Below are 14,351 nucleotides of genomic sequence, written 5' to 3'. Positions count from 1 at the left end.
CGGCTGTTTTATTCATTTCTTCTGGTAAAATCATCCTGAATCTATTTCAGATCGCGCTGAAAGCGCTACAGGCAGCTAGACGGACGGCTCAGCTTTTGATTGACACCTAGTTTGGCCAATAGGAGGGCTTTGGGGGTGAGTGACAGCCTGAAGAGCCAATGGAGTGTCTCAGACAGACAACCCGGTCCGCACAAGTCCCACCCTTGTAGATTCGACCAGTCGGGTTGCAGACACTCTCTGACGCTGTACACTTGTAGCCAATGAGCAGACGAACACGTGCTGTGTCTGAAGGCAGGATTGTGTGTGTGTGGCGGTATCGGATCGGCCAGTTACCACTGTGAAGGAAATCATCCGGTACCGTATGGGATCGGCGCATCTCTAGTATTTAATTTAGAAAATGAATGCTTCATTTAGGAACGCCACGCAGGTGTAGTCGGTTACTGAGGCTGATTAGACCTCTGGTCAGGCTGAAGCAGGTGGAGTCACCATGTGAATGAGGACAGCTGGAGAGTTCATGGCAATGCCCCTGTTCCTGTACACGTGATGTAAATTCTTCACAGCAAACATTTGGATATGTGAGAGGATTAAAAGTTGTGTTTAATAACAAAAGCAAAGCCTCCATTAGGTGGTGCTGTCCTGTTCCACTCCACAGTTCTTGTGCTTTGAAGGCTATTCACAGCATCCTGTTGCTAACTTAAGTCCTTCAATATTTTAAAAGCTTGCGTTGTCTAAGCCTGACCGTACAAACACAGCAAACTGAGTGGTCTGGAAAGAGGTCTCGTAAGGAAAAATAAAAATACCTGTGCAGACATTTAATACTTATGTAAGGGCCTTAAATCATTCCCTTTAACTATTTAATTTACTATGTTTACTGGCCGTATGTTCAGATTATGAGTGGAAAATGTACCCATCATGTTTCTGCTAACAGTCCAATGATATTTATTATAGCTTTAAAAATGATCAGTCATCAAACAGCTGCTCACTGCAGAAGAGTAGCTGTTATATATGGAGCAGAGATGAACCACAAGGGAAGGACTTCATACAGCAGTGGACACACTCCCTGACAGTCCCAGCTCCATGTTCTCAGATTAAAAGCGTGACACAGGAAGCGACATATTTCCGCAATTTCCACAGTTTAATAAATATAAATTAACAGCATAACATGACTGGTCGTGCAGTCATGTGCTTAAATAAATGGCCGGCTTTAACGAAACTGTCTCACAAGGTTTTAAAGTGCCAATAAAACTATTAAGTATGTAAAATAGGAGTCAGTATTTAGCAGATGCACCTTTGGCCACATTTACAGCATTGAGCCTCAGTGGATGGATTCAACCAGCCTAGAACATTTGGACACGGAAATATTGCTCTCTTTGTCTGAACTGCTCCAGCTCTGTGAAGCTGCATGAGGATCATGAATAAACAGTTCTTTTTGAAGTTCAAAAATTCTTAATTGGACTGAAGTCTGGGCTTTGACTCGGCCACACCTCAACATTCACCATATTGTCTTTAAGCTGTTTCTGTATAGCTTTGACTAAATGCTTCAGGTGACTGTCTTGCTGGAAACAAATCTCCTCTCGCAGACTCATATTTATTTCACCCTTTACAGGCCTTCTAGGGGGCACTGCTGAGAAGCATTCCCCACCATGATGCTGCCGCCACCATGCTTCGCAGTGGGGATGGTGTGTTTGTGATCATATGCAGTGTTTGGTGCCGTCTGGTCTGATGGCCAAAAGGCCATCAGGTGACAGCTTTTTACAGGCAATGCATTTGAGTGATGAATGATCAGCAAATAAAAAGCACTGAAGCTTTTTTTAGAAGACAGTGTGCTGGTATTCAATCCAATCTGAGACTAGCTGTTTAAATAAGTATACACGTGTGGATACGGGGGTTTTCAGGGCTGACACTGATATTTAGTGTTAGTAATATTAATACAGCCTATAACTGGTATTTGGAACCAATATATATACATTCTCTTTGGATCTGAACGAACATAATCAGGGACCGACTTTGATGTTAAAACAGCACATTTTGCTGTAAACAAGGAGTTTGCATCCCCAGTACTGAGAACAGACAGACAGAACACTGCACTGGAGCTAAAGTGAAGCATTTTTCAATCATTTTTTACATTATCAGGAATCAGGGAAAATATATAATAACTAAAACTACGATGAAGAAAAATGCAATATATCAGATCCTAAAAGTGGTTGAACTCTGGCATGCATGAAGTAATTCTGATTGCTGAACAGTGAGTCACTCCGCCTGAGTGTAGCAACAGAAGATGCAGGACTGTAATCAAAGTCAGATGCTGTATTCACACAACGTCAGGATAGAAAGGTTGGAAAAACCTCCAGTTGCTTCAGATTGGCAGCATCCTAAGACGTTCATCCCCGTTTGTACTCGCCGTGCAGTTACACCAGTGGTATCAGCTAGAAATACAGGGAAGAAAATGGTAATGTCTTTGTTTCATTTTTACAGAGCTTTATGAGGATTGTGGTGAGATTTTTGATTTGTGTTACCTGCAATACTTTTGCATCCTCTCACAATGTGCTATGAATTCCTTCTGATTCATGAGCAGTTGGTGTGTTGGTCCAGTCCAGTTACAATACAGTTTAGTGAAAGCCTCTGCAGAAACTACAGTAAGTCCAGATGATAAATGTAAAACATATGGTTAGGGAACGTAAATTGTGATGGAAAACAAAAACGCTGTGACCTTTCAGGGGCTCCGTACCTTTGTTTGAACAACAAAGCCAGACGAGTTGCTCTCTCACTGGTTTTTATGGTAAATTCTACAGTATCTCAGAGCTGCTGACCACTCAGGTCTAGGCTGAAATCTGTATTTTTATTTTAAATATGATCCTTTTTAAACACGTTTACACAATTGAGCTTTTGTACAACAAAGCCTGGTTCATGCTGAGTCAGTGTGGCTGTAGCCTCACAGGTAACACAGACAAGGAACTGGCATCAGGCAAATACACAGACTTCCCCAAATCTACAACTATGCCTTTTTCAGCTAAATTGATTTTTTACAAGTTAATATGGGATTTTACTTTGAAAACACGACTTCTCAGGAAGCTGATGACAACACTTTTCCAGTTTGCCTCCTGATAATTACAGCCTAAACAACAAGCATGGCAATAGCATGTGTGATGACAGCAGGTGGAGTGTGCATGGCATTTTTGCTGTAGCATGACCATCAACTTCTCCCTGTCACTATATGTGCCAGCATCCAACCACTGGAACAAAGCTGCACATCTCTCTGTATGAAGCTGTACTGAAGGAACCTAAATGAGCTGCTGATGGAAGACAGAGTCCGTACAGTCTGCAGGCAGCTCTCCCACCACTGTGGCTCCAACAAACAGGAATCAAGCAATCAAACTGCGCCGTGTTGAGTCACTGCCCCTCAAGTGCTGGTAAAACCGAAGGAAAAGGAAAAACCACCATGTATGCAGAAGGTTGTCGTATTTTATGCCATGTTTTATCAACACAGCATGAAAAGTCCACAGGGAGCATCTGCAGTGCAGAGCTGGGAAAACAATCAATCACTGCACAAATACAGCGGTGAATGAATTCTGGACTTCAAATATGCTTCCAAACTTAACAAAAATAGAATTTATAAGACAAACTGAAGCCATCATGAATACTCTGTTCGCCATATCATCACCATCATCAGGGTATGTTTTATGATGTCGCTTATACAGTACAGTAGTTTCTCTGAAAATTCTCAAACTATTTTCAAACAACAGCCGCCACTGGGTGTTCATATACAGAACAACACCGTCCAGTATCGTGCTGTCTCATCACCAGAGCAGCATCCAGACTGAAGTGAGCCATCTGCAGTAAGTCTGGTGAATCAGGTCCCTTTTTGCATTTGGCCAAGTGGCTTTCAACAACACACCAAGGGAAGGGTCTTCAAACACTAATGCCAACTCTCATTATCTGACAAAACCTTGGTCACATATAGGATCAGTTGAAACTCCCAGCGGACTGGACACAGCTGTGGGAACCATGCAGGACAAATTTAGAGCCGTGGAGGTTTCCTCAGACTCTGATGGTTACAGTTGAGTTTGAAAGCAGCCAGAAGGGAAGCGGTGAAGAAATGCTAGCTTTGGTTTGGACTTAATTGACAGGTGGTGATTGAGAAGGTGGCCTCCCCATTAGGTCTTAACAGAGCTCCTGCTTGATTAATCAATGCCTATTTAATCTGAACTCTGCAGCCATCACCATGGTTTCCAGACAATGTGAAGGACAACCTTTTGACCAGCGAAGAGCGACTCTCCCATCTTTTTTTTCTCCTCTCCTGTATGTGTCATTTTCTATTTTTTCCTCTGAAAGCTGTCTTTTAATGTCTCGGCTTTCACTCACAACCACTTCCTGTCTTTGTCCTCCTCCGTGGGAGCTGCAGTTTAACACTCATGGTGTTTCTTTTCCTTCTCTCTTCCCTTTATCCACAATAATTGTCTATATTCAATTCCTGTGTGTCTGTCCGTCACATACTGTTCCTTACTGCGCCCAGACCCTCCGGAATAAGAAATCAAATGTCTTCGTAGTGGCAGCGAGCTCTTTCAAGTTGGTCTTCATGTCGCAACATGAAAACATGTTATTATCGACGCTGTGTTAATGCAAATATGAAGAAAACGTGTTTTTATTCTTTTCACTTCAGCCTCCAGCCTCTTCTGGCTGCAACACGCTGCTGATGAATGGAAGGAAGGACTCATCCTTCAGTCTTTAACGCCCCACTCTCTCCCCATATTGGTAACTTTGACCCAGTTCTAAGTGTGTTGTGCTGGTGGTTGCTTCCTTTCCATTAATCCTCAGCTCTGCAAACAAACAGCAGCAAGGAAAAATACTTCAGAGGTCAGAGGGCTCCTGACCTCAACCCGTCACCCGCTGGATCAGAGCCACGCCATGTCTTTACTGCTGACAGTACAGCCAAGCCAGTTTCATCATATGAAAGATGAATGCTCTGATGTCCACCATGACGTTTGCATAATGACAGGACAAGTAAGAACGAAGCGCTGATAGAAGCTTTAGAGTTTACCACAAACCTCCCAGCAGCTGTATGATGCCTCATGGAGGTCCACTGCAGAGTGGCTGTTAGCAGTCTAATGATCAATGTCTTAAAATTATGTTCAATAAGGAGAAGTACTTAAAGCAGTCCATTTAAGCTGCTCTCTCTCAACAAGCTTCCTGTGACGTAGCAGTGCTATTAAAGTGCAGAAGCTCGTTGTGACATCTGTAAAATCTGCTCCATGTGCTGATAAAATAACATCGCTCATTCAGTGAAGAGGACATGATTTGACAAAAGAACTTTCCACAGGAAACTTCTTGTTGAGATCTTGTAGTTAGACTCACTGGATGCAGGCGGTATAAGTATAAGTTTGCTACTGGCGCTCATTTCAGGTCCTGCAGAGCTGAAGGACAGGCAGACTGGTCTCTTTCAGTGGTTGAAGTGTTATCACAAAGTCAGTAGATGCCTTTTTTGTTGTTTCTGTGGTGCTTCTTTTGTTTTGCCTGGACTGAACCACTGGATTGATCGTGTTTTTATCTCTGTACGTGAAAGCGTTGCACTGTTTTGTAGCTGCAGTGTGCCAATGCCAGTCTCAAAAACACAATTCACAATTTAGTCTGTTTCCATTTCAGCGTGCATGTCAGAGTAGTTTTACAGTGCTAGGTGAGCTGGAGTGCTCGAGGTGCAGCTAGTGACGAGGGGTGAGTGGACAGAGTGGAAAGGTCTTCATAGATCATTCTAGAGGAAGCAGCAGGGTACTACGCCATTAAATATTCATCTTTGATACACAGAGATGGATTTTTAGGGATAAGTCAATGAAAGGACCAATGGACCGACCAGAGGCCACATTCAGACATTCAGAGGGAATTTAAAAGAATTTGAGACAGTTGCGCTTTTGCTATGTTAGCAAACTTATTTGCTTAATCTTCCAGAGACTTTGGCCTCGCTGTGGAAACACAAGTCACTGGAGGAATACTGAACCTTATGAAAGCTCTTGGGAAGTTAAAGTTCCTGAAGTTGACTGTGGAAAAGCACCAACATGAACAATGTTTCTATGAGAACATGTCCACAATTACTGATTGTCTGTGTATTAGGGGTATGTATTAGTGGATAACTCCAGTTTTTACCACAAATGAAGCTACTATGACTTCAACATAGAGATTAAGGAAAACAAGGAGTCACATGAAACAGAGTATATCGGAGTGATTGGAAGAGCTCATCACATGAATCATTTATAATATTAGTTTTCAAGTTTGACAGAAAATAAACACAGAAATCCACCACCTGGAATGTCCATGTGCTCGCTGCATCATTGATCTCCATTAGGCTGACCTAATCACGTATATATTCACCAGCGCGTCGGTCTATCCGCTGACAAAAAATGTATTGCTTAGAATTAAACTAACAGATGGATCGGTGCAGCGTCTGCAGTACTGCGGTCGTTGTACCGGACCGTCGTGGTGAAGAGAGAGCTGAGCAAGGCAGCAAAGCTCTCGATTTACCGGTCAGTCTACGTCCCAACCCTCACCTATGGTCATGAGATCTGGGTAATGACCAAAAGAACGAGATGGCGGATACAAGCGGCCGAAATGAGTTTCCTCCGCAGGGTGGCCGGGCGCTCCCTTAGAGATAGGGTGAGGAGCTCAGTCACGCGGGAGGAGCTCGGAGTAGAGCCGCTGCTCCTCCACGTCGAAAGGAGCCAGCTGAGGTGGCTCGGGCATCTTTTCCGGATGCCTCCTGGACGCCTCCCTGGGGAGGTGTTCCGGGCGCGTCCCACCGGGAGGAGGCCTTGGGGAAGACCCAGGACACGCTGGAGGGACTATGTCTCCCAGCTGGCCTGGGAACGCCTAGGGGTCCCCCCTGGAAGAGCTGGGGGAGGTGTGTGCGGATCGGGAAGTCTGGGCGGCTTTGCTCAGGCTGCTGCCTCCGCGACCCGACTCCGGATAAGCGGGAGAAGATGGATGGATGGATAATATCTCACTGAAATTTAGCCTTTTTATAAGTATGCTTTTGAATATAGAGATGTACTATATGTTCTGTGTAATTGTACTTTGTGCTAAATAATTACACACTGATTTCCCTGATCTTCTATAGGATAAGTTGAACATTTTGAGAAATACACTTGCTTTTATAGCAAGGCTAAATTAAGTCTAAAAATTATTAATGTCTACATTGTTTAGACTGCAAGTAATGACTATCTTCCAGTGTTAGAATCTGTTTCAACATGAAATATAGATGCAGTTGTGACTCGATAACCCGACACTAGATGTAAAACCTTCTTCTATGTCGGATATCAAGGCTGTGGGATTGTCCAGACGGAGGTCCAGATACGAGGAGGGCTTGATGCTGGAAGGCTCATTAGTTGGTAATATTTATTGTTTATAGTTGTTATAATAACTAGTGTGTTGTTAGAACACGACGCATCGCTGGACTTCATGTCTAATTAACCGGTGCGCCGGTGTACGGGCCGTCGGTTGATATCAAAGGTAAATACGTTGAGACAGCAGCTGAAGTGACCCAAATCCGATTTTTTTGCCCCTATGCGACCTGGATCTGATGTTTTCATGACAGTCTGAACAACACAGATCCAATTAATGATGAATATCAGAACATCCGTCCCGGTCGGGGGTCACTTCCACCCCGGGGCAGCGCTCTGACGGGGTGGAAGTGTCCAGAACACACAGGCAGTACTTGGCTGCTGATGCTAGTTTAGTTAGCGCTCACACTTCTGTTTCCTCCATCGGTGGCGGCGGGGGAGTGGCAGATACGCTCCACCGTTACCATCCATGTTTACTTCCATAAACACTGAGCACGCTCGCTGCGTGTGACGTCGTCGTGTCCTCTTCTGCGCATGCGGGACACTTTTGGCTCGTATGAAGTTCACACAGCAGATCACATACAAGTCGCATTGAACTGGAAACGTGAAGGAAGTCACAAAGAAATCCTCATTGAGCATCAAGTCCTGCAGTGTGAACGTAGCCAATCTGTGGGATTGTTCAGTCAGATAATACGCCGTCATCCTGATTGGTGACATTAAATGTCATGTCGGAGTCACAATCCAAGGCTGTCGCTATGTTAAGGCTGTTTTTATGGGTTCTGTTGGTTTCTCCTAAGAACCTGTCAGATAGCAGGTTTTGGATTGTTACGGGTCGATCATCCAGTCACCACTGTATTTTAAAGAGCTTGCATTTCAGATTTTGGATTTTTTCCATTCTTTTAGTGTGATCATGTGTAAAAGGTCTGCAGTCCTCTCCAAAGGAAGTTCATCTCTTCCACATGAAGCTCCTATAGACTGAAACACCTCATTTAAAGTCCAGGCTTCTCTTTCGTTACTGATCTATGTCAGCATGTGAAATATCTGCACAGCTACAATGGCTGCAGGGTGGCTAATTTGGTAAACAAACGAAAAATGAGCAGTTGCCAGTGGATCTCTACTTCTTTACTTTGGTCGGACCAGCTGGCCAATCACAGCACACAGGGCTGTTCAGGTGTTAAAGAGGAGGAGCTGAACCTGAGTGTTTCACAAGGAGGTGCTGAAGCAATGTGAAAAATAATGTGCTTTTTAACATTAAAGGTTGTAAACATAATTTAGTAGATCCAAAAAATAAAATGCTAAACTTGTAAATCTGAAACACACGGGCTCTTTAAGTATACTGAAATACTAACAATGCTACTCACATGGCAACTCGTCTGCTCCACGATACAAAGTCTGACATTTGCCTCATTTTCCCAAAATTCAAACCCAGACATTCAACTCAAAATATGGTTTAAAAAAAAGAGAGAGAGAGAGAAGTGTGACCAAACTTTTCAGTGCTATGTAAAACCAAAACTTTTAAAATCTCTGTTTTTTTAACCATGTCTAGACCATTTTCAACCTTTTGCCTGGAAGTCACAGAAGCACTTGAACTGTGTTGTCATGGCTTCATGGAGCATCGACAGAGGAGCTAATCCCTTAACGGTGTGTGTGGAGAGGCGGCCTTTGTCTTAAAGTTTGTTTTTTCCCCGCTGTTGGCCATTGATTCGAGGATTAACAATGCAAATGGAATCAATCGGTAAATAGGACCAGAAAGGAGCTGATGGAAATCCCCAAACAATAAACTAAGCCCTATGAGTGTGAGCCTGAGGTGCTGCTTCCTGTGGTTGAGTCACCGGAGGATAAACACCCAACACTGGCAGCGTATGGATGCTGTGCACTGCTGTCTGCATGGAGGAGGGATTAGAAACCTTCCCTTCCTATTTTCTTCAGCACATCTTCATTCCTTCTTATCACAATAAGAAACACATACTGAGATTGACTTTTCATATTTTCACTCCTATTATGCTCTGATCCTCCGTTCTGTGCTGCTTTCCAAATCTACCCATTCAACTGGTGGCATTTTCATTCTCCTGCTTCCCTTTTGTTTCGCACCACAGCAGCTCCTTCCAGTCTTTTCCTCTTTCTGTAGCAGAAAAGTGATGCAAATGTCTTGAAACACAGGGAGAGGCTGCAGTCTCCACACTGTACCAGTGTAGCAGAGCCAGGCTGAACAAATCAGCTGTTCACAGGCAGGGAGGAGGTCAGCTCATCAGGCATGTAGGCAGTCGATCACTAAATCAGTTCAGTCAGTCTGAGCCTGGCCTCTCTTTATGACAACAGTACTGACATCAACTCAAGGACAAACAGCATGGAAGAAAAGCATAGTGAAGTAAAACAGAAAGAACCGAGCAGTGATCAGGCTGTTGTGACTCCTGCAGCATTCACTCACACTAACACACTGAGCAGCTACCTGTCGGAGCGTCTTCAGCATCTCTGTGGCCTCGTCCTGTTTGCCCTGCTTGGCCATCAGCATCATCTCCTGGATCATGCCGATCCGGCGCTGGTAGGGCGGCGGCGTCCCGCCACGACTCAGCCGGTCCCCGGACTTCAGCATGAGAGAGGCCAAGATGTCCCCTCGCTCCTTGGTGGGGGTCCGCTTCCAGCTGTGCTGAGGACTGGCCCCCGCAGGCTCCTGGCCTTTGGTCTGCTTGGCACCCATGGTGAAGCCTTAAAGTGAACTGTGACAATAACAAGGCTGGTCCCACCGGGGCAGGTCTGGTTAATGTTCTGGACCGTCTGCTCATGAACGTGTCAGCAGCTGATCGGCTCTTTGTGAAGCCGCTCAGTCTGAGGCAGCAACTAAAGTCCAGACTGCTCAAGAAAAAGGATCATTATCTCACAGTTACACAGAAGACTGAGTGCTCCCAGAGAACAAAATAAACAGAGCAAAATGCTGTGAAGGAGCTCTCTGCTGATGGGAACTTGTTCTTCCAGACAGTGAAGCTCAAGTCGGGAACAGGTCTGAGGATGCTGCCCGCAGCATGGCCGCAAAACACGGACACAGCGGAGTCAGGGAGCGGAGCGCGGCCCGCAGCAGCAGCCTCCTATCCCGAACACAACTTCACCACAAAACGTTCTCCTTCGACAGCAGCTCCGTGTTCTCGTCCTGCGTGTCCTCTACAGCAGCGCGCAGCGTGCGGGAGCGGAGGAGCGCAGGAGCTGCTGCAGGAAGCAGGGCATGGCAATGTTTACGTCTGCTGTGGATCGGTGTCTGAGCCTCGCTCTGCCCCGTCCTTCCTCGGCTGCTGGAAGTCCTGCATTACCTGCAACAAACACAGCGTTCGCCCTCGTCCGAGGCTCACATCCATCCGATCCGGAGCTGGAAGCTGCCGCGGCGGCGTCTCGGCCCGCGGGTTGAGCGGAGGCTGCGGCTCCTCGGGCTGGACAGGATGGGAGACTGAGGTGTCCCCTTGCTGGGACTGAATTATGTATCGCACCCTCTGTTCGAGTGAGTGGGAGCGCGCTGCGAGTGCATGTGAACACAAGTCCTCCCTCCCCACAGTGATGGAGACGCAGGGCAGGGCTGAAGGCAGCGGCACCGCAAGTTTGCACTTCTGGCGCTGTTTCTGACACACACACACACACACACACACACACACACACACACACACACACTTTGTACTAATGCACATGATTGGTTGATTGATTTTTTTATTTAAAAAAGAAAAAACGTACAAATTGAACATAATAAGTAATGTTGCTGATTTTCTTATTTCAGCAGAAGCAGACATGTCCTCATGAGCTCCAGTGTTTTTGTTCTTTTAAGCATGTTGTGCACTGGATTCATAGAACTGTATAAATGCACATGAAACAGCCACTGAGTGAATCAATGTGCAGATTTCTTCATTCAGTTTGGTCACATTTGTTTTTAGTCTTGTGTGATTTTTTTGTGTACATTAATTCAATGTGTGCACTTTATCCAACTTGTCTGTATCCTTTTTTAATTTATTATATTTCTTGCAGTTTAAAAGACTTGAATGTAGTTTCATGCTGTGTGATGCTGTTTTACTCGACAGTCAAGTAGGTTAAAGTTTTAGATGTATTCACACTGAAGCATGCATACTGGACATTTCATAAAGGAGATTCTATGGAAACATCCCATATCTGCCAGCATTCAGTGCAGCCAGTGTTTCTACTCAGTGCATATCCGGCCAGCAGGGACGTGACTGCACTGACATCTGCTGGTGGTTATCTAGAATTCATGCATCAATACCACAGAGATAGAGATGAAACACAACAAAAATTAAATATATATGCATTCATTTCTCAGTGGCTTTTGTCAAGAAGCAACAATGTTTGGGGTCACTGTCTTGTTGGAACATCTAACTGCATCAACCGGCCTTCTGGTTGATCATTTTAGGTTTTCCTGAAGTATGTGGAAGTAATCCTCCTTCTTCCTTCTCTATTTACTTTGTGTAAAGCAGCAGGTCCACTGGCAGTAAAGCAGCCCCATGATGCTGCCACCACCATGCTTCACAATAGGTTTGGTGGTCTTGGGGTTAGAGGCCTCGTCTCGTCACTTCTCCAAACATATCTCTGGTCATTATGGCCAAATACTTCATTTTTGTTTCATCTGAAGACAGAAATTTCCTCCATAAAGCCTTTTCTTTGACCTATCGATCACCAGCAAACTTCAGTAGAGTCTTGAGGTGCTGTTTCTAGAGGAAGGGCTTCCTTCTTTCACGGCTTTCATGCTTTTTGCTTATTCTTGCTTCACTCTTGACCATCTTGACCAGTAGTCTCTCAGTAGGAGGTGTGTTTTCTTCCTGCAGTGGCAGTCACACCACTGTACCATGCACTTTATACAAATGATTGTTTGCACAGATGATTTTGGGATCTGTAGCTGTTATAATGGCTACAAGTGACTGACTGACTTGTTGACTGACAAATTAATGATTTGCTTTTTCAGATCTGTCCTGAGCTTCTTTGACTTTTTGAACCAGCGTATTTTGTCATATTTCCAGAGGACTTATAATAAATTTGCAAAGAAACCAAACTACACGATTGTTTTTTGGAACAAAGATGCATGTGTTATCGGAGACATTGCAAACTCAAGACTGCCATGATAAACATGTTTTTTTTTCCTTTTTTTACAAGTGTATTGAAACAACTCTGTGTACCCAGTGTGAGAGACGGGGAACATCTTACTGTAAATAAAAAATAATACAAAGCTTGCTCAAACAGAATCTAGAGAAACCTTGCATTTGCAATATTTTCATGTATATTTTTGAAAGTTTATAACTTCATTTCTAATCTTCACAATTACTAACACTGTGTGGTCTTAGCCTTGATGGTTATTATAGTTATTACTATAGTTGCATTTTGCGTAATTTTTGTGGGGGTTTAATCCTTGATATTTAAAATACTTCACACCATATTTATCACTGTAAGGTTGTAACCTTAACATTTATACTTGTGAACTCATAAAGCCAGTCTAGTTTTGCTTCTGGATTAGGGTTAGGGTTAGGGTTAGGATTAGGATTAGGATTAGGGGTTAGGTTTTTCAAATCTGTCTCGATAGCTTCCCCTGCCGTGTCCGACGACAAAGCAGTTTGGGGTAGGAAGCAAAGGCGATGCACTGGCCGTCGCACGTCGTCAAAGCTCTCCGTTCACCGTGTTGTAGGTTAGTGTCATCTTGTAAACCACTTGGGCGTTAGATTTCTGACATGTTTTTGTTGGTTAGGGTTAGGTTTTGGAATTGGTGAAGGGAAGACTTGTAAAGCAAGAGGCCATTGTTCCCCTGGTTGCATTCCCTGGTCTGGGCTGGAGTACAAAAGTACAAGAGAGGACGTCCTGGCGAGAGGCCGTCGCCGTCTTGGTAACATTCTCTGGTCCGAGGGTTCAGGGTTTGGGTGTAGAGTTGGGTTTTATGGAAGTCTGTCTCAGAAAGCTGGGCTTTCACCTTCAGAGTTGGTCTGGTTTTGGTCTTTGTTTTCCTCAGTAGTTTGATTAATCGATTGTTATTATGTTGTCCTGGCTGGTGTCATAATGTTCTGCCCGAACCAGTTTTAGTTTCTGTTTTCTTCAGTTGGTTTTGGTTTGTGTTTTTGGATAAAGTCGTGGTTCCTTTTGGGTATATGTTAGGGTTTTGTCTTCTTTATTTCGTGGTTAATTAGTTACCATTTGTGGTTTTGTAATCCTGGTCTGTGTTATTGTTCTGTCCGAACAGGTTTTAGTTTCTGGTTTTTTCGGTTGGTTTTGGTTTGTGTTCTTGGATAAAGTCGTGGTTCCTTTCTGGGTACACGTTTTGGGTTTCGTCTTTTTAATTTCGTGGTTGATTCGTTCCCTGTTCTGGTTGCGTCGTCCTGGTCTGTGTCCTGTTGTTGGTTTGGGAGGATTTGGGTTTCTGTTTTTCTCTTTTGTTTGGTTTGTGTTTGTTGTAGTTTTGCATGGTTGACAGAAGGTCAGAAAAACGTTTTGGGGGTGTTTTTGTTTATTCCTCTTAGTAGTCTTAGAAAGTTTTGAGAATTTTGGACAAGTTTTATCAATATTTTTAATTAATCATTTTTAAATAAATTAATAAATTCTATAATTTTAGGACACATCATCAGTAGTGGACTCCAGGTTCATCGAGTGTTTCGGCCACTTATCACTAGACACTGTCACCCGAGGAAGGCCCGCCCGAGGTTCATCGATCCTCAGGATGTGTCCCATAGCCAACTGGTTTTATTGTTGGTGGTTACAGACATATTGTTTGGTTATTATAGCTGTGCGTTAGTTCCATTGAGGTAAGTTTAGGTTTTTTTTCCCAGAATAAAGTTTTGGGTTTGGTGGGGATTTAAGTCCCTGTGAAGGTTAGATTTTCACTTAAAAATAATTTAATGAATGATTTTTGTTCTGTTGTATAAAGATCTTTATTGTTATTCCTAATCTTTTGTTTTTGTATGGTCCTTTTGTTTATGGGCTGAGAAATTATAAAAGTTTTAGATTTTAAGAGGCAAGAAAGGAAACCAAAGTTCCTACGTAAGATGTAAATAATAAAGTAAA

The 14,351-nt window shown here is 43.9% G+C and overlaps 1 protein-coding gene across 1 annotated transcript in view; it reads right to left on the bottom strand.

Moving 5' to 3' along the window:
• lrrc75a (leucine rich repeat containing 75A) overlaps window positions 1-10,744 on the bottom strand; it is a 74,004-nt gene extending 63,260 nt beyond the window's left edge. The window contains exon 1 of the mRNA XM_008292846.1: window positions 9,775-10,744. Coding sequence (XP_008291068.1) covers window positions 9,775-10,023 — 249 coding nt within the window. The 5' untranslated portion in view covers window positions 10,024-10,744. The remainder of the gene's footprint in view (window positions 1-9,774) is intronic.
• Window positions 10,745-14,351: the final 3,607 nt, after the last annotated feature.

Source organism: Stegastes partitus, unplaced genomic scaffold, assembly GCF_000690725.1.
Source record: "Stegastes partitus isolate 25-593 unplaced genomic scaffold, Stegastes_partitus-1.0.2 Scaffold838, whole genome shotgun sequence".
Taxonomy (NCBI): Eukaryota; Metazoa; Chordata; class Actinopteri; family Pomacentridae; genus Stegastes; species Stegastes partitus.
This window is presented reverse-complemented; position numbering and strand designations above follow the sequence as displayed.